At 42.4% G+C, this 21,770-nt stretch overlaps 1 protein-coding gene across 3 annotated transcripts in view; it reads right to left on the reverse strand.

Annotated features, from left to right (window-relative positions):
- Nucleotides 1-2,552: 2,552 nt before the first annotated feature.
- Nucleotides 2,553-21,770, reverse strand: part of RNF34 (ring finger protein 34) — a 32,410-nt gene continuing 13,192 nt past the window's right edge. For 2 of the 3 annotated variants that reach the window (XM_088449182.1, XM_088449183.1), the window contains exons 2-7: nt 11,148-11,357; nt 6,130-6,528; nt 5,298-5,351; nt 4,614-4,815; nt 4,308-4,337; nt 2,553-4,031 (exon numbers count right to left, since the gene is read on the reverse strand). In XM_088449182.1, coding sequence (XP_088305308.1) covers nt 3,844-4,031; nt 4,308-4,337; nt 4,614-4,815; nt 5,298-5,351; nt 6,130-6,528; nt 11,148-11,357 — 1,083 coding nt within the window. In that variant the 3' untranslated portion in view covers nt 2,553-3,843. The remainder of the gene's footprint in view (nt 4,032-4,307; nt 4,338-4,613; nt 4,816-5,297; nt 5,352-6,129; nt 6,529-11,147; nt 11,358-21,770) is intronic. The other variant, XM_088449184.1, reaches the window with a different exon arrangement.

A 21,770-nucleotide genomic window follows, 5' to 3' on the forward strand; every position in this document is an offset into this window, starting at 1 on the left:
AAGGTTATTCTATGCTCTAGCATGTGAATTTCCCTTCATTTAAATTAGGGACTAAAACAAGATCATAAAAAACATTCCTAGATTATTAATCATAAACCACCAAACATTACAGATGTCAGTATGCATTCTCCTGCCATCCCCCAAACACAGACTCATCCAGCACACTGCCAGATGGTGAAGTGTAATTGTCATGTCACAGTCCAATGGGAGGTTTCTTCACACCACTCCAGCCAACATTTGGCTTTGCACATGGTGATCTGAGACCAGTGGGCAGCTGCTCGGCCATGGAAACCAAATCCATGAAGCTCTTGATGAACAATTATTGTGCGGATGGTGCATCTAGAGGCAGTTTAAAACTTGGCAAGGAGTACTGCAACCACTTGCTATATACTGCAGCCATTGGTCGTGCCATTCTGTGGGCTTGTGTGTCCTAGATGCCTTCGTTTCTGTGAGCTGTAACTTCTCCTAGACGTCTCCACTTTACAATAACAGCACTTACAGGAGACTAAGGCAGCTCTGGGAAGACAGAAATTTGGAAAACCTACTTGTTGTAAAGGCTGCATCCTATAACAGCGCCCTCACTTGAAATCACTTAATTTTGATAATAACAAAAACTGTATCCAATCAGCTGATGTCTATTGTAATCTCCTCTGGGGCAGGACTGGACAAGTGTGTACTGTATGTTAACTAGCTGCAGCAATTTCAAGGTCGCACACTTATGTTTCAATTGCACTCAGCCAGTGCCTTAGTTCCAGGACCTTGTATGGGAGGCGGTCAATTGACTGACTGCCGGAATACCGGCGCCAGAATCCCGATCAGCATGGGCAGACCAGCGACAGAATCCTGATATGGCTAGAGATGCCGACGCCGGCATCCCAATCATAAGTACTGCAGGGGGGGGGGGGGAGGGGTAGTGTTAGGGTACAGGAAAGGAGGTTTAGGGGGTAAATAGGATAGGGGAACAGTACTTACCGTTCCCCTGTTGGGATTGTAGTCATCGGGATGCTGCCATCAGTGTATTGACAGCCGGCATATCATACCCAACCCCCTTGTATAGCTATTAGTTAAGATATATTTGACAAATTTAGGCATAGGTCAGTGCACTCACATGTTATTAACACCTTAAAAACGAGGCTTTAAACATCCTTGTTCTGGCTCTGTACTTGCTAATCCTGCTGCTCATGGATCGAAGTCCAATTTGACTAGATATGTAGCCAAATTGGACAAAGTCCTGTACAACAATGATTAAGCCAAGTGACTTTTTTTCAGCCACCCTGGGACCAGTCAGAGAACATGACTGTATAAGCCAGGGCGGTAGTGGTAATCTTCAAATAGAATTCCAGCAGTTACACTTCGTTTGCATGACCCAAAACTAACCCAATCCCCAATATTGATATAACAAACTCCCTGAGTGTAATGGATTTCAGTGTCAGACCTGTATTACCCAACAGGTAACCATGCTAAAAGGCAGTCAGTAGGCTTGGTGATGGTATTACTGGGAACACATGGCAGTCTCGGTCATATCCTCATAAAGCTTGACTGGATGGACCCAGACACCCAAATGTGCCAAAGGGAAAAGATAATTACATTTGATTTTAGCGGGCCTTTAGAAATGCAACACATTAGAAAAGTAGTCAGAACGGTAGCTTTGACTGTCTTCGTATTAAAATGGAATTGCCTTTTTTATAGAGTACAAATAAAATACGTTTTCGCCATGTGGAAAATGTGACATCTTTGGCTCATTTATGCCACCATGAAAGTCTAAGTGCCTGTGTTACAAATCTTCATGCCAGCAGTGCACAGTCATTATAGTGACACGACAATGCTGGCACTAATATTCAGACAGTTCTAATGCTACTAAAAGCATTTTAACCATGCGAGTATAATATGCTTTACCAGCATGTTTAAAGTTATAATACCCACATGGGTCAAATGCTTCAAATCAGGATACTGGCATTGTAGTGTCATCATAGTGACTATTGGCAGAATGTATCCATCCCTTGTTAGCAACAGACACTATAGGGCCAATTCAATTCAGCACACAGCTAATAGCACAGGGAAGGAGTTCCCAGAGCTATTCAATTCAGCATGCTGTTAAGCCCGAATAAAGCCATTTAAGTCTGAGAATGCCAGTTAGAGCAACTAAAGCTGGGTGTTTAGTCACACCAGCCGGCAATATCTGACTAAAGTGCCAGCCGCGAGGCTGTTAGTGCCGTGTTAAGCCATAAAACAGCCTTGAGGCCGGCACTTTAGTTGGATTCTGCTCACACCCTCAAGAGGGTGAGCGAAGAAATCCTTTAGTCGGGCTAACAGCAAGCTGAATTGAATGGCTCCGGGAACTCACTCCCAGCGCTATTAACAGAGCGCTGACTTGAAGTCGTCCTCCGTGGGTTTAAACACCTCCTTTCATTCTCTTTGTCCTCCTAACCCTTCTCCACTCCCATCCTCGGTCACCATTGTGCATTGATCTGAGAGAAGATAACTGCTGACACTAGTGAGTCAGGAACTATCACATGTATCCTGTACTTTTCAAAAGAAAATGTTAGCATATATTGTATTAAGAATCCAGTTTATTTACACAACCATAATCTTTTGCGCTTTCAACTTTTTTGTTACACAGCTTGGTGTAATGCTGCCTGTGCTTTACAACAGCTCAATGAACATTTTGGTAATAAAAACAAAAAAATAAATAAAAAAACAAACAAAAAGGCAGAATAAAGTTTGATGGTGGATTTCAAGATCCCAAATTCAAAAGTTTCTTGGAATACAGACTTGTGAAGTTATGAAATGGAAAAGGCATGTTCCGGGACAGAGTCTGGAGCAGCGTCATAACTTTCCTTTTTCATGTAGGTCAGGTGTAACTGTTTTACTAATTGCTAAAGTGTGAAAATCAATATTAAAATGTTGTGTTACTTTCAGAATGACAATATTCTACAAAGCATTTTGCACACCATTAGGAAATGGAAAACTGAACAAGGGTTTAGTTAGATTTTTCCCAAATTTGAAGGCTTTAGTGTACAAGCCATCTTGATCTGGTCATATTATACCATTTAGTAATATCGGCAGTGACAGTGATTTAACATTCTTGAAGACATGTCTGTCCTTGCAAAATGTATTAATAGGAAGGCATTATAAAGTAGTGGAGGGATCAGCTATAATTTAGTTTAACTGGCCAACCCTTCTCAAACAGGTTACTTACAGGAACTGCAGAGTATATTTCATTTATGCAAGGCATTATATCAGGGCACCGCACCCGATGAGTGCTCTCCTCAATCATGCAGCTGTATTTCCATCACCAGCACATGGCATTATTTCTGGAAGCTAAGGGTAACCATATCACAGGCATTACCGCTTTACCATCCAGAGACACAGGCCTTCTACTGGTCAGTGTCTTGCATGCACTCTATGTCAGTCAATTTTGCAAGGATGCGGTATACAATTGCATGGGTTTATAAGTGACAATTTATAGCCAGAGCTGGATGATTTCTTACACAGGACCTGATAATTCAGGCACTATTAGTTGGTCATGCTAATTATGAATTCATGTAAAGTTGAATTCCTTTGGACAGCCATGTATTTAATGTACCAACTTTAAGTCCCTCTTTGTACAAGCATTTTAAATTGACTAGAATCACATCATCCATTCCAGACTCACAAACACACACCTGCATGCAAGCTGTCTGACAACTTCTCATTTAGCTCACGAATACATCCTAACTTTTGAAATGATTACAAAACACATCTCTAAATACAGTTCAGACAGACTATCAGATTTCTTTTTACACACTTTGAGCCCCACAGCAAAGGGCTAAGTCACACTGTTGTGTTTTTTGGTCTAGATACTTAAGATTTGAAGACGTGAACAGCCCGCACCACATACTGCCGGCAAATTGGACACTCGCTCATTCTCTTGCCACATTTGGTGCAGGTTACCATATGACCACACTCCAGGAGAACACAATCGATAACCGCATCCATGCAGATGCGGCAAAGGTTGTCATCGCTGCCGGTCAGTTGCAGCCGATCTCTCTCTGGAAGAGAGAACATGAGGAAATGAGAACTTGGGGTTATTTAAAGCAGAGAGGAGAGGATACAGAGTACAGGGGGAAATTAAGGATTTTTAAAATGTATACAGGAATAGTAGTTGTTAGAATATGGGGATATTAAACACTTTGGCATTTAGCCGATTTATGATAATAGAATGCGGATAATTAGAAATTGCACAGCTAACTAAAGGGAAAGGAAAGTCGCTGGAGGTATTGGGTCCTGGCCATTTGGATGTTTGACTATTGTATATATTGACTAACCTGGATCCGGTCTGAATTCCAGATTTTCCACTAGGGGAAAAAAGAAATATATATAAAATGAATACAAATTACATAGCAATATAAAAACACACACCCACTTTATATGAGAATAGGTGCAGACTCCCATTAAAATATTACTATGGTTTTGTACAGAGGAGAATGTACATTTACATCAACACATCACAAGATGTTAGGCGTGTCATTGTACACACTGCAGCTGCTGTTTAGCATGGTGAGGATGATCTAAAAATCAAAAATTATACAATACAAATGCCACAGTAAAAGGCATGTAATTCCCCAACGTACAAGACTTCCTGTTCGCCTCACTCTCTCTGTACAGTCTGTTGACTTTCTCCACCAGTTCCCATTTCTCACAGCAGCCTGAGTAGTTGACAAAGTTCCGGGCCAGAATTTCCTTCAGTTGCCGGATTGTTAGCCCTTCTATTTCCTCCAATGTCGATAAGTCAGACAATGATGCCCTTGTTCGCTTTCTTGATATGTCACTTGTCTTAAGGGAAAAAAAAAAGGGGATTATTATTATAGGATAAAATGTCAAAGAAGGGTTTTGTTTGGTTCAGAGTTAGAGTTTACAGTTGCAGAGGCTTGTCCAATCAGCTGCATCGACAACCGGGCAATGAAGCTCACTTGCAAACTTATCCCTCATGATATGTCAGGGGTGGCAGTAGCAACAGTACATCACGTACATCACACACACACACACACACACACACACACTTTTCTAGCAGTCTTGAGAAAATTAGTAGCCTGAAGCAGACAACCCTCTGTGTATGTGAATAGATCCAGTCTATCAGCATTCTAAAATCGGATAAACAATATAAAGTCGTATAAACTTGCAGGTTCATAGTTAGGACAGGTGTAAACTATTTTTCAGACCACTGATAATAGTAGCTGAGACTTCCCCCATATAGCTTTACATATAGAAAAAAAAAACCACACCCATGTTGGTCAAATGTTAGTAATGAAGCTTACCGGCATTTCTGGTGTGTCTGGATCGGACGTTACAGATATGGATTCACTTGTTCCCTGAAAACACATTTTTCACAGTTACTTATGTGACACTTACACACAGTATAAGCTTCACATACATCTTTTACAGAGGTGTATAGAATACATCTAAAATTCAGGAATTACTTTTCTTACCTCTCTGCATTGTCAGCCATGTGAGTAACTTAGCAGATGTAATGTGCAATAACTTGGCTGCCCAAAGCTTTTTGATTGTTATTCCAAACCACAAAGTAGTTTGTAACATAATGCTGCAAAGTAGTGAGATCATCCCTGTACAGCCATCCAAGGTAGGCCTCACAGCTTGAGAATCTATGCAAGTAGCTGGATAAACCCTGGGAGCCAGCAGCCATAATCGCCCAAGTAAGCTAGCAAATGCCTTTTGGCTGAGTGCACCATTTTCATGGCTCATTAACATTACAGCCCCTAATAATGGCTTTTGCCCGAGTCCAAAAACTTAAATTACTGTATTATTGTACACGTGACAAGAAACTTGGGGTGGTATATGTGTCATCTCTTGATGGCAAAAAAGTAATAGCAGTACACTTTAATATGCTGAGAACAAGTCCCTGATACACAATAAAACAAATAATGTACAAGCTACAATCACTTCTTTCCAAATTATATTCAGATGTATGGAGCCATCTAGTCTCTATGGTTTGAACACCATCCTTCTATTTTCAATATCAGGCTTGGAAATCTATATATCTATCTCTATCTATATCTATATATCAATAAAATGAACACAAGTGACCGCTGTGACATGAACACACATATTAGGAATGGAAAGGCCCAATACCTGGGATGTAGCTGCACTTCCCATGCTTCCGCTTCTCTCAGACAGTTCTCCCTGAGATGAGGATATGGAAGGCGAAGGTGCAGAGATTGCAGTAAAATAGGAGAAGCCAGAACTCTGCGATCTTGTAGTGTTGTCCATACTAACATCCATCTCCTCTTCAGGACCTGAGCCATGGTGACAGAGCACCAGCTCCACCAAGTCTTCCTTCTCCCTACAGCTCTCAGTAGGGATGTTTCTTAGTGTCAGATACTGCCGCAGATCTTTCACTTTCAGCTTCATTAGCTGAGGCCGCTGAAATGCTGTTTCTTGCAATAGATGGCAGGTACTACAGCGCCTGAAGTTTTCCTGAAGTGTAGAACACACGGAGCAAAAGTCTTTTTTGCACTCACAACAGATGTGCTAGAGGAGAGAAAGAAGAGCAGGCAACATCTAGTTAATAGCAGTTACAAATCAGTGTACTGTATATTAAAGTTAGGAGACCCACAATACTAAAAACTAAAATATTATATATGTTTTAACAGTGCCAGATACCCTAGCCAGCCAGCTTTCCATGACTTTAGGTAAAATTGGCAAATCTCCTACAATTATGCCTGACTCAAACTATCGATAAAATATGCAGTGGTAACCTTAAGTGTCAGGCGTATGCATACGTTTTACAGTACAGTGCTGCATAGTCCTCCTGGGGGAGGTCATACTGGCTGTCATTCAAAGGGTAGCTTTATCAAATCTAAAAGAGCAAGAGTGGATGTGTTCCCCAAAGTAACCAATTAACTAATAGCTATCATTTTATTAAATGTACTAGCTAAATGGTAGTTAGTTAATTGGTTGCTAGAAAACACCACTTTTGCTCTTTAGACTGATTTGGAGGCATGGAGAAGGGGACTCTGGGAGGCAGTAGGCAAATCTAGCTTGGAACATTGAAAAAAGAGTGCATGGGTTGCACACATGTAGTGCAGACCTGAGGAAAATGGGCTGCTGATATGTATGGGCACAGGAAATAAAGAAATACACTTCAGATAAGCGCTCCCCCAAAGAACATATACACTTATACCAGTGTGGAGTATATAAACATGCTACACCTTAAGTGACACTCTCAAACAAATTTGATGGTAATCACCTCCTCAAAGGCACAACAGCAGCAAATCCAGATGAGCTTATATCTCTGAAAAAACAAGTGTTTCCCCAGCTCCAAATGGGAAAACACATAAGAAGAAGAGCAGGGAATTGTGTTTTTTAAAGGATAATTGCACTATTATAATTACACAGAATGCACTTACAAGTAAATGTAGAATGCTTCTGATGAAGGACCATGTAGGTCGGAAACGCGTTAAGCTGCTTTGTGGTTATATGAACTCGTGGTGAACCATCAGGCATTTTTGGAAGATTTCCAGTGGAACTCGTGATCTCCATTATTGCTGTATGCCACTGATGGGTTTTGTTTTCTATGACTACAGTTCCACATTTTCTTTTAAGTGCATTCTGTGTAATGCAAATGGTGCTTTTAAAGGATAATTGCACGATTTCCCTGCTCTTCTTTTGCGTTTTCCCATTTGGAGCTGGGGAAACACATGTTTTTTCTTTTTCAGAGTGCTGCTACGTGCCTTAGATTTATCTCTTGTTTGTGAGTGTATAATAGATTATTAAAAGGACTGTTGTAAAAAGGTTAATAGCACTATCATCATATTTTTTCTGTTGTGTATCTTCCCTACAACCCATTGTGACTGTCATAAGTTTGGAGAAAGTACATCTTTTTACAGATTAAAAAGAAGAGACCAAAAGAGACTTTTTGAATCTTCGGATTACAAGTTTAGGTGATTACCATCAAATTTGTTTGAGAATTTCACTTAAGGTGTAGCATTGTTTATATACCCCACACTGGTATAAATGTATAGGTTCTTTGGGCGAGCGCTTATCTCAAGTGTATTTCTTTACTTGTCTCTGTATCTATAAACACTACTTTTGGATGTGTGTGGTAGTAGCACCTTCAAGTTTATTGCGCACCATTACTGAATATTTTATAATTCATGTATGGGCACAGCACAAAATAAGACATGCAGTTTTCTAACCCATTGTGAATTACTCTTACTGAGAAAATGATTATCTAGGTCTAGACACGCTATGCCACAGCTACTCCCAAAATAGGGTTAGGAGTTTATTCCGCTACAAGTTAGTTTTGTACCTTGTTTTGTGTTGCCGGAAGCGGTTTCTGTCCTAGCTTATATCTGGATCTAAGTGAAAGTAAAGCTGCCCAGTATTGTGTTATATGAAGAAGCAGTCAGTATTTACCAACATGCATAGTTACATGGCTTGTCCAGATTCATATTTAGTTGGATTGCTCCTAATGCTGCCCACCCACTAGACTATTTTGACAGGCGATTGCACGATAACGACGTCGTTATCGTGCAATCGCTTGCAAATCATCTGCAAATCGGGCACTTTAAAGTCGGAAAAGACCAGCGATGTGCGCGCCCGCTGGTCATTTCCGACATCAATCGGGCAAACATGCTGGTCAACCTGACAATAACGTCAGGTTCAGCATGTTGCCAGATGATTGATGAGTCTGCAGTGAATGACTGCTCGTTCAGTGTAGGCTTATCACAGACATAGAAAGGACAGCACAATTACAATGTCGTAATCATGCTGTCGTTTATATGGTCTGCTAGTGGATGGGCAGCATTAGTCTCTAGGAGGCAGAGTCTAGAGTGAAATTGCAGCTAAAAGACCCAAACATTACAACTTAAAAAGTTACAAGACTACAGTATATAATCTTTAAATATTTTTACACAGCTTTGCACTGTTTAAGTGTTGACCGATTCAGTCGTATAGCACAGACTATGGTAAAAGTATTTGTTTTCCAGCATAGAAGAATTCTATCAATATTTATCCTTCAATCTGATTTGCTGGCAATTCCTCTCTAAATGTATTTTGAAGATTGAAGGGAAATTACTAATTTTATTCATGGAAAATTAAAGTTAGCCATGTATTTTCTAAATGTACCACATTGTGAACTAAACATATTCCCATTACAGATTTTAGTAATAAGTGTAGATAATATTGCTCCTTCCTCCCTGTCTACCCCATCTGTGTTACACCTGTTTGTCTGCCATTCACCTTCAGAATGTAAGCTCTCACGAACAGGGCCACCTTCCCTCATGTGCTTCTCCTCACTTATGCTCCTAACACCCCACAAGGGCACCTAACACTTATTTGCTGACGCCCTGCTGCTTATTTTGAGTGTTATGATCGCTAATGCAGCAATCTGTATAAACCATGTCCTTGTCCTACATTGTATTGTACAGGGAATCACTGGTTTCTTGCTCACTTATTTGTTTATGTACTTTGTAAAGGCGCTGCAGAACACTTGTGGTGCCATATAAGTAAAAGGATAATAATTATAATAAAAAGAGGAAAACAAAATAAACAGAATCCCATGGCTTGGGCCATTCATTCTCTTTCCGTTTAGCCATTCATTCACAGTGGTCTAAAAGGTGCCTTAAAGTCAATCCTTTTTGAAAACAGAATTGAACATTAGTACGTACAAATCAAAGTCTTAAGCTGGGTACACAGACTATATGACGCCCGATCCGGCAAATCGGGCCGACATAATCGACAAATGTCTACCCTAGCGTGCTCCCGCGGGGGTCGTTCATCGCATCGAAAGATCTGTAGTACATGCTGATCAATCTGTCAATGTGATGAACGACGCCAGGCCGGTGAATGGACCGGTGCTCGACATATCGGAGTATTGAGCGCCAGATCGTGTAATGTGTACCTGCCGCCCGATATGTCGGCCCGTCGCATCACTGGGTACATACATTTAAGTGTGTACCCTGCTTTAAGCCAATCAGCTGATAATTGTAGAGGTATGGATACAGGATCGTTAGCTAATAAACGGCTGCAAGTACTTCTGCAAAGGTCAGATCAGGATTTCATGTACTGCTTAAAAATTGTTATACCAGACCCCCCGGCCCCCTTGAAGAAAGCACACAAATCTAAAATAGCTGTATGCACACTGATCCGATAATCACTCTGAGGATCAGTGTCATTTGCAAAGTGTGTACCCTCTAAAACTTCTTTTTATGGGCTATGTCTCACCAGCAGGCGCCAAAGTCTGCAATTAGTTGGTAATAAGACACAAACAATAAAGCTTAATTCTATAACCAAGGCTATATAGACCTTACGTGGAAAACTGGAGAGAGGGAATTCATATTAAAACATTAAATACAATTAAAATGCAATGGGATGTATAAATGTTTTTTGCACAACTGACCTCTCCTTCTCATTACTGCACAGGAAGATACTCTATAGTTTGCTGTACGGAAACATTCTTTCAATTATAGCTTCATTTTGTTTGATCACTCTCATGCTGTCGTTCCGACACATTGGAACGACGGATCGTGTAAAATATGGACAAATCCTGAGTAAATCGTGAGTCCCTACTCATGATCAGGATGCGCGTCCCCGCTGGTTGCACATCGCATCGTCAGATCTGCCGTGCAGTAGGGCAGATCTGATAATCTAGGAGGCGATGCACTATGAAAGTCTGACTGCAGGAGAGATCGTATGAAGATTGGACACCAAATCGTGTGCAGAGCTGCCGGGGAGAGTTTCAAGGGAAATCGTGCACAAATCGTACACATCGGCTGATCGTGTGCAGATCGCCATGTGTGTGGCCAGCTTTCGACCGAATACAATTCTTGTTGTGAGACTGAACAGCAGAGAAATTGGACAGTTATAAATTGCTATGGCTTTCATTTACATTGTTTTATAAATCACAACTATGACTGGTTGCACTTATCCCAGAGGCATATTATTATCATTTTATCTAGCCCCTGCCTATGTTGTACCGGTCATGTTTTGGCACAATGTGTTCTTTTTATGCACTCTTTAATAAACATGGACTTTGGGTGTATGACCTTTGTATCATATACAAGGTGCATCTACGTGCCTCTCTGAGGTCATTCGTCTGAAACACTGGTTCATCCCACAAAATGGCTGCAGGGACACTTTAACCTCACCTTTTTCCTGAATACAGAGAAGGCCAGTCCACAAGCTTTACACACAATGTTGGAGGATGATGAAGGATATGATGAAAAGTCAGTGTTCTGTGCAAATCTGAAGGGCCCAGCTCCGCCACCGAAGCCCGACTGTTGCCCTCGCACAGCTCCAGTACCCATGACTTCATTCAGCAACCCACAGCAAGAAGCCCACATGGAGCTGGCCCCCGCCTGTAATATGCAAAGAGAAAGGCCAATCAAGACCACAACGCAGCATAGATCTTTCTATTGCACAATTGCACCATGGATAATAGAAATGAACGGTCATTTGCAGTTATGCTCCTGCTATAAATCAGTCCATAACGGACCTTTTGTCATTCCCAAACCCATCAGTTGGTAGCAAACGAGGACTTAAATGCTAATGTGGGTTGAATACAAGTCTCACCCAGTTTCCTGATAAATCTTTAGCTATATTTGGTAGCTGTGCCCTGCCTCCCCTCACCTCCCCATCCTTTTCTATATGTTCTGTTAATGGTTTTATTAACATTTATGAGAGAATTCTCTTTTATAGTAAACCTTATTTATGTCATACTTATGCAAAAATTATCTATGGAATAGAAGATGGTCCAGAAGGTCCCAGATTCAACCACGGATGTCCACGGGGGTAAATCCGGACCCAACACTATTAATTTGCTTTAATATTTGCATTTGTACACATAATATACATGTTCCTTGCTTGCAAATACAAGAGTTTTATGTTCAGGACCACATTATAGAATATTTTAATTGATACAAAAGTCACAAGTGACATATTTACCAATCATCACTTTTTCATTAAAAACTCCACAAGTTCTCTAATAGCCAGTATCACCTTCTATTATCACCTCCAATAGGACATACAATTAAAATAACAATGCTCTGGGTCTCACATTTAAACAATCTCTGTAATAAGCTTTAAACTCAATTCAATTATTTTGTGCGGCAATCTCCCATCACTTGAGACGGGGAGATATTTAATTGTTTTGTGCCGGTGGTCGCCCATTACTTTTTGCACATGCCCAAATGCACAGGGTTTACCAGTCTAAAGTCCTGGTGAAAGCTCCCAAATGGCACCAAAACATTTGTGCCAGTTGTCAGCTACAACTGAATAGTGTGATGAGAGCTGCATGACAATTGAATTTGCCCCATAGAGTTTGACAGCAGCAGTGATAATGTGGAGAATACTACAGTTTTTTCATCAGAAAACATTTTTTTTTTCACTTTTTAGAAAGATATCAGGTAGTAATACAATGATATGTATTATGGTGCTCCTCCTGTCATTGTTCTGAACCTGCTACTGGTGCTGCCATATATCCAGCTCACTGGTTCTACATTTTTTTGTCGTCAAGAAGACAGTGATAAAAATAGGAAGGCCTGCTTGACATCTGTTTAGATACATTTGATCATTTCCATAGAGCAGTCAGCTATTCCCTCTTGAGAATAAAGCTGCCTCTCATTAAGTATCAGATGCAGAACATGACATCTTCCTATAAACATATCATTAAATATATTGCACAGAAAAGCTGCTGGCATGCGTACTGCAAATCAGACAAACTCATGAAGCAGATAATAGCAACACAACATGGTAAACTACATTTTTTTTGTTTAAAAATCAATCACAATTTTTGTAGGTATTCATCTGTATTTTTTATACAACACTATATTAAAACACTACAAAGTCAACATGTACACCATGTAATGTTATTACAGGTTAGTGTATAAATATCTCTATATTTCAGAGTTCTCTGTAAGGGTGGGTACAGATCAGACAATATGCCATCCGATCCCGTGGATTGGAGCTACATATTGTACATATTGTCTGATGTGTATCCATGATTGCACGCTCCCACCCGGCGGCTTCGGGGTCGTTTAATCTGCTGTGCTGCACGGCAGACTGACGAGCCGGCTGCATACAGCCATAAACTATATAGCGCACAATTGTGCGCTCTCTCGTTCAGTGTGTACAGCCGTCCAACATCTCGTTCTGTCAGACGTGCCGCCGGCCGAGATACACATCGTTCTAATGTGTACCCGGCCTAAGGCCTATCTGCACCATTACATAAGTTACCATGGCTTTCCTCATGTCTGAAATGATACCTTTCATACATGCATCCACTCTGTGCAATGCCTTCCTTTGCACAACAAGACTTTTCTCTAGCCTCCAAATGTCTCCTGAATTCTCACCTCTACAGGAAAGCTTATCATATGCCTGAACCACCCACGGAGCATCAAAAGCTACAACTTTCTACCCAATTACCTTCCTTCTACATAGTTCACATAAAACTTGTGTGTGTATTCACACAACCCTCTGGCCCCCAAACCAACATTGATGAGTGAATGGATCATATAACCCAATAAGCATTCTTTACCACTGCAATTTGACTGGGTCAATACATGATATGTAGCACTTAACATCATGTATTAACTGTATTGTCCTACAAATCGAAAGTTTGTGTGCAGGGCCTTCATATATCTCAAATTTGTCTGGTAATACCCAGTCTAGGGGGGGGTTTGTGTGTGTGTGTGTGTATTATATAAACAAACCGTACTAAAACGACAAGTGACGTCCGTGACACTACACCTGGGGGTATATTAAAGCAGGTTAACAGAAGTAGTTATGTTGCCCATAGCAACCAAATCAGATTCTACTTAACATTTATCTAGCACCTTCTAGAAGAGCATAGCTAGAATCTGATTGGTTACTATGGGCAACATTTCCTCTTCTAAAAACCCGCATTTTAGTAAATATAACCCCTGGACTAATCTATGAACACATAAGAGCTTATTATTATTTATTTTGTATGAGTGCTACCTACCACTTATTTAAAATGTGAATCTTTGTGACTAGACACTCCTAAATATGCCTATGGTGTTGCACATTGCTGATACGTGAACTGCAGTATAATCTGCAATATGGTAAAATAGTAAACACAATGTTGTATATTCTTTTTTTCTCGGTAACATGCTGAACATATGGAAAAGTAGCTTGAGTAAATACCATCCTCAGAACAAGGAATTAAGAGAAGCATATAACTCTTTATTTATCATTTGTTGCACACACCTTCCACTGTTTTAAGATGTAGACGATCAGCCATAACAATAAAACTACTGTCAGGTGAAGCGAATAACACTGTCTCATTACAATGGCACCGGTCAAGAGGTTGGATATATTAGGCAGCAAATGAGCAGTCAGTTCTTGAAGAAGATGTACTGGAAGCAGGAAAACTGGGCAAACGTAAGTATTCGAGAGACTCACAAAGGCTAAATTGTGAAGGCAAGCTGACTGTCAGAGCATCTCCAAAACGGAAAGTCTTGTCGAGTGTTCCCAGAATGCAGCGGTTAGTACCTTCCAAAAGTGGTCCAAGGAAAAACAGCCAGTAAACTGGCGACAGAGTCATGGGCACCCAAGGCTTACTGATGCACGTAGGGAGCAAAGGCTAGCTCATCTGGTCCGATCCTACAGAAGAGCTATATGGCACAAATTGCTGGAAAAGTTAAAGCTGGTTATGATAGAAAGGTGTCAGAACAATCAGTGCATTGCATCTTGCTGCGTTTGGGGCTGCATAGCCGCAGGCCAGTCAGTGTGCCCATGCTGACCCGTTTTACCACCAAAAGCACCTACAATGGGCATGTGAGCATCAGAATTGGACCATGGAACAATGGAAAAAGATGGCCTGGTCTGATGAATCACATTTTCATTATGTGGACGGCCTGGTGCGTCATGTACCTTGGGAAGAGATGGCACCAGGATGAACTATGGGAATTAAGCAAGCTGGCGAAGGCAGTGTGATGCTCTGGGCTCTGTTCTGCTGGGAGGCCTTGGGTCCGGGCATTGATGTGGATGTTACTTTGACATGAACCACCTACCAAAATATTGTTGCAGACCCACTACACTCCTTCATGGCAATGGTATTCCCTAATGGCAGTGGCCTCTTTCAGCAGGATAATGTGCTCTGCCACACTGCAAAAATTGTTCAGGATTGGCTTGAGGACCATGACAGAGTTCAAGGTGTTGACTTGGCCCCCAAAATCCCCAGGTCTTAATCCGATAGAGCATCTGTAGTATGTGACAAAAAAATCAAGTCCGAGCCATGGTGGGGCACCTCGTAACTTACAGAACTTCAAGTATTTGCTGCTAACGTCTTGGTGCCAGATACCACAGAACACCTACAGAGGTCTTGTGGAGTCCATGTCTTGACAGTTCAAAGCTGTTTTGGTGGCACGAGGGGGGATTTACACAATATCAGGCAGGTGGTTTTAATCTTATGGCTGATCGGTGTATAATATATATTTATATCTAAACAGGGGTGAACTCTCTCTGTAAGGCCTACTTCTCCAGTATTTGTTAAAGGTTGTAACTAACAGCGCTCTTATGGAATTCACTACACTAATTGTTCTGAGGAGCAGCTTAGCTTGTGAGGCGTCCACTCTCACATATTATGACGTAATAATAGTATGGTTTTAGCTACGCGCTACACTGCTTGTATTGTGGGGTTCTATTACTTTATTTGTACATGGTATCAAGACGATACAATGTGTCATAACGAAGAGTGACCTATTATATGAACACTGTACATAGCAGACATATGATCCAATTACGAGAAAGGAGAAAATGTAATAGTGACAAAGATCCTTGACAAAGGCTGCAAAACAGGCCGAAACGCGTTGGTGACTAACGACACCGCTAACTAACTCACTCCTCGTTATGACACATTGTATCGTGTTGATACCTTTTACAAAGAAGGTAACAGAACTCCACGATACAAGCAGTGTAACGCTTAGCTACAACAATACTATTACTTCTCCAGTTTATCAACATAGATTCTCCTTTGGAATGCCAACTATTAACTGTGAAGAGCTGTCAAATGTTGCCATTTCATAGAAGGGAGAACAGAAATTGTCAAAGTCTAAAGGACTGGGACCATATAAAGAGGATTCAGTTCTAGGACAGGAGCGATCAACTAAAGGCAACACTTTGCCTATGATCTCACATCTCATGTCCCTGAAACAGCCGATTTATCCACTACATCTAGTGTCCAACTGTGAAAGTAGTCTGCTCAGAAAACAGTTGTCTATGGGCCCGATTCAGCATAGGACACATTTTTACGCAGATTCCTCATATTTGGGAATCTGTGTATGTGTCAGACTTGTACTGCACATGTTTAGTACTGGTCTGCAACAATGCTCTCAGTTGGACAGCAGACTGTCAATCACTGACAGTCTGCTGCAGTTTCTGGGCGTGGAGGGGGTGTCGACAGCCTCAGTTTCCCAAAACGGAGGCGTGTCGCTGCAGTTGTGGGGGAGTGACTAGGCCAGCATCTCCCTCAGCTGCTGGAGAGTTCCTGGCCTCTTTTCACCATCTGCAAAGGTCAGTTTGCGTGACTCCATGGTCACTCAGCCGGGCAATGTCATCGCTTATGATCAGATATTGCATTCTAGAACGCAACCCGGATCAGTAATCCATGCAGGAGGCATGACACCTCCTGATGTATTACCATATTAGAGCCATCGCAGTTGCTATCATGTAAGCAGCTGTGATAGCAAATGCGTCCTCTGTTGAATCAGGCCCTATATTATTTAGAAAATGTGCATTTCTTGCAGTTCTATTGTTTAGATAATTGTCCGTATACTGTAGAGATGCTATTACCTCATAAGCTTTTCTCCCCCAGCAACAACAGATTAAATTGTGCTATTTATCAGTAACCAAATGATAACATCTTTTATCAGCGAGTAATTCCTCAAATACATTTTGAATACAGTGTTTACACTGAAACATTTTATTAATTCCATGAATTAGCTCCACATACAAACTTGTACATTGTTGCAAGAGCCAGTTCTGAATCTCTGTTCTTGTAGCGCAGGAATTATCTGGACTTGCAGGTCCTGAAAACACTGTGGGAGAGTGTCACCAAGTAAGACCTCTCTGGTGTACAAGGCCACTCATTTTATTTGCAACAGTGACTATAGGACATCACCTCAAATAGAAGGCATCTCAGAGAGAGTCCAGGAGTACTTCAGTGTTCGCAAATATGCGCTATAGCGCGTATTTTACCCACATATGGGGACCGGGGACCCACTTTTTCAAAAAGGGAGGGTCCCCAGGGATGCGCTCCGCTGCCGGGTAATCCCCTGGCTTCTGGTTAGATGAATGACGTTTCCCCTGGCTTAACTGCTGGGAAGACTAACAAGGGGTGGAGCCAGCAGAAGCTCATACGTGAGGTCTGGTGATAACTGCCACGGAGTGAAGACTGCAGCCCGGAACCTGGAGTGAAGACTGTGACCCGGCTTCCGACTTGAAGATGGCACCTGGTATACTGGTACATGTAAGTATATAGCGGTTAGCGCTGCAATAGTGCGAGTTGGCGGGGGAGGAAGTTGTTGGTGCGGTAGTGGGCTTGTTAGTGTGAAGGGGTTTTGTCATAATGCGCGGAGATCAGGCACACAAGGAGGAGCAGAAGCCAGCAGCAGGCCGGACAGAGTGACAGAATTATGCTGTAAATGACAACGGAGTGTACTGCAAAGTGCCTGGTCCCAGCTGTCCCTGGCTTTGTGCCTCTAATCCATGCCTCCTCTCCACATCTAATACCCTGTACCCAACCCCTTCTCCTGTCTCTGCTTAATCCTGCGGTCCCTAGTTCCCCTCCACCACCTGTCTGTGGCTCCCCTCCACATCTAATACCGGCACCCAGCCCCTACTTCTGTCCCAAGCTCCCCTCCACCAACATCCTGTCTGTGGCTCCCCTCCACCTATACTCTGACTCACTGATTCTTCATGTTCCCGGCTCCCCACCTTCTCTCCGCCTCCTCCTGTTCCTTGCTCCCCAACTCCTACTCCTGTTCCCTGCTCCACACCTACACCTGTCCACGGCTTCCCGCCTCCTACTACTGTCCCAGTTCCCCTCCACCTATAATCTGACTCCCCTATTCTTCCTGTCTCCAGCTCCTCACCTCCTATTCCTATCCCTGGCTCCCCACCTCCTACTGTTCCCGGCTCACTTCCTACTCCTGTCCCCGGCTCCCCAGCCCGAATCCTCCTGCCCCCAGCTCCCCACCTCCTATTCCCATCCCCAGCTCCCCACCTCCTACTGTTCCCAGCTCCCCACCTCCTACTCCTGTCCCCAGCACCCCACCTCCTATTCCCGTCCTCAGCTCACCACCTCCTACTGTTCCTGGCTCACCTCCTACTCCTGTCCCCGGCTCCCCAGCCCGAATGCCCCTGTCCCCAGCTCCCCACCTCCTACTGTTCCCGGCTCTGCACCTCCTACACTTGTCCTCGGCTCCGCCTCCCACACGTCAAGAAGACGAGGAGTCATAAGGACCTGCTGGATGAGAGCAGCCGACCCCATCCAGCTCACACAGAATAAAAGGACAGAAGAGTGTACAGCTAGAAGCAGATAATTCTTGAGCATTTTTGTTCAAAAGGTAAGAAAATATTTTTAAAACTTATTTATTGGGTTGTGATTTCTCATAAAATTATGCAGAAACTACAGTTTCTGCATAATTTTATGTATCACCACTATGTAAGAACAGTCTAAAACAGAAAATTTCACAGAAATCTCCTGCACAAGACTAACTACCACAGCAGACTGCAGTCCCCATTATTGTCAATGGGTACTGAAGTCTGACATCTATGTACAAAACTGATGTATCAGATGGGCATTCTATGGGTATGTGGGAAAGTGTGGTGGCATGTGGGGAGGTCTGGGGGGTATGTGGGGAGCTCTAAGGCTTAAATTACAATGGGACCCAGAAATGGTCAGGTAGGACCCCATTTTTTTAAAGTTGCGGGTCCCTGGGACCCACATTTTGTCGCTGTGCGCGATCACTTACTTCACTCTGTTAAATGTAATGCCAAATAATAGTATTAATAGAAATAATGATAATACTGTCCTACTTTACATGTCCTAGACCCCTCTGTATCTCTTTCTGTGTCGGTCACAGGCATTTTAGAACTGAGCTGTGCCTCTTTCACCAGTGACATCACCACAGCAGTGACAGTCTGGCAAGGAACAAGCTGCCCTCTGATTCACTGCCAGACTGTCACTTATAAACTGTACTACCAAACTCTAAGGGGTATATTTACTAAAGTGCAGGTTTTTAGAAGTGGAGATGCTGCCCATAGCAACCAATCAGATTCTACTTAACATTTATCTAGCACCTTCTAAAAGATAATTGCTAGAATCTGATTGGTTGCTATGGGCAACATTTCCACTTCTAAAAACCCACACTTTAGTAAATATACCACTAAGGGCACGATTCTATTCAGCGCGATGTAAATAGCCCCGGGAGGTAGCTCCCGGAGCTATTCAATTCATCGCGATGTTAGGTCGGGGAAGGCTCGTTATCGCGCCTTAAACAGGGTGTTTAGGTGCGATAACGGGCATTCCCCGACCTAACTTCCCGGCGCGAGGCTGTTTTCCAGGCGCGAAGGGCAGAAAACAGCCTCGCGACGGGACTTTTGTCGGATTTCTTCTCTCATGCCCGGAGGGATGAGAAGAAGAAATCATTAGTCTGACTTGGCAGCGCGGTGTATTGAATAGCTCCGGGAGCTATTTACATCGCACTGAATAGAATCGTGCCCTAAGTCTTGCAAGAAAAATGAGTCATCTTGTAAAATTAAGCAGAGACCCGCAAAGGGCTTGTTGCTGCTGCCTGCCCACCCCTGGTAATCACAGGTGGTCAATTTTATTAGAAATTGTTGATACCTAGTTTTGACCCTATCTTCATTTTGTTTGGAGTCCTGTTTAAATATAAGAATTTTTAACATATGACACAATAGCAAGTGAGTAAGCCTCTATGTCAAACAGATGAAGTACATGAAACCATGATGTGAATAAAACAAAAACACAATAATAAAATGCAATAAAAATATAAAAAAAAAAAAAAAAAAAAAAAAAAGAGTAATTATTAGGTACAGTGTAATAAAATATTCCAACACCATTGACACAGAGGATAATATAAAGCACCCTGTCCATGGTGCGCATATAATTTAGGACTCCACATGATAACAAGTGACAAAGAAGCAAAATGCCAGCAAAGAGTTCTGTCACCATGGTTTGATAGTTAACAAAAAAAGTGATACCAGGGAAATCTGATGTTTTTCAGATGTTACCCTTGTTTCAACAACTTATCGCAGTTCCCCATAGACTTCTATGGGGACAGTATCTGTGACAAAATTGTCTGAGGACGGTGTTAGTCTGGTCAATAGGATCCAGTGAAACCGCTCATGCGCTTAGCACTTCCTCGTCATTCGGCTGCCAGTAAAGGTAAATCTCCCTGCTCAGGAGGTGCATTTTTGCTGGAACGCTCAGGAGGAGCCAATGGCGATATGTAGCTATACATAATAATAGTTACCATTACCCACCAATGGAAAACAGAATAGACCACTTAGCGACATTAATACTGATAAAAAAAAAAAGAAGGGGAAGGTTTAAAGATAACAAGCCCCTGATGTACAATAAGTGCTGAGTTTCGAGCACCAACTATAGGGCCTGATTTACTGCGGATCGCTATTCTGCTTATATGCATGCAACTGCGTTGCTAATATCAGCGGTGATATTTTAATGTTTACATTCTCATTGCGATCACAGCCTGACATAAGGGCGCCCACTTCCCCTTACTCACATCCGTATACTTGACCAACATAGTGAAACAATCGGTAAAATCGTACGGTTAGAGAAGCCCAGACCTTTCTCAGGAATTGCTTACTTATGCACACGCTATGACGCCTCAGGCAGCATCTGGTATCACAGTGGATAATTTATGCATGACCCTGCAACGGCGTTGAAATGCACTGGCACGCCTGCGTTCGCCTGACCACCCCCCGTCACCAGGTACTTCCTGTCAATCACATTGCCATGGGTATGCGTAGTCACTGCATGCTCAATTCCTAAAGCAGCGCCTTTCTTGTGCACTGCAATGCATACACGGTGCAAATCAATCCACCGATTGCGTGAGTATAAGCAGCGGCGTTCCTTGCTGAATCATGCCCATAGTACAGAGTGGGGAGGGGTTGAGTGACAATGAATACATAAACGTAACAAATATGTAACATTATAATGAGCACGAATACCAAATTAAATTTATCAAATAGCTTCAGGAGATGTTAGATCCTGATGTGTGCATTTCCCAGCGCTCCACTTGCACTTATGGAAGAGTATAAATCCCCTTCACTAGCCGTACCTGGAAGTGACGGGAGTGAGGGCGGAAGTGGAAGTTTCTGCCCACACTTTCCACGAAAATACAAAGTTGGCCCCTTGTGGGCTCGCTTCGCTCGCCATGCTTCAGGCTCGCCACATGATTAAATTCCCCCTCTATGCCAACTTGGATGGTAGAGAATGACGGACACTGGCAGATGATGTCATCGTACAGAAATGTAAGGGGCTCTCTCTTCCTTGCACTTATCCAGCTAATATGAGACACAAATGACACCCCTTGGACTGCATCACCATGTAGAACAGTGATTTTCAACTCGAGGCACACTAAACAAGATTTTTAAATTGCCAAGGCTCACTATCCGGCGATGCGGCGTAAAAACCAAACGCATTGGCTCCCACATAAAAAAAAAAAATACACACACTTTGGCCCCCACAGGAATAAAACACA

This window comes from Taudactylus pleione, unplaced genomic scaffold (genome assembly GCF_031769625.1).
Source record: "Taudactylus pleione unplaced genomic scaffold, aTauple2 ptg000479l, whole genome shotgun sequence".
NCBI classification, from domain to species: Eukaryota; Metazoa; Chordata; class Amphibia; order Anura; family Myobatrachidae; genus Taudactylus; species Taudactylus pleione.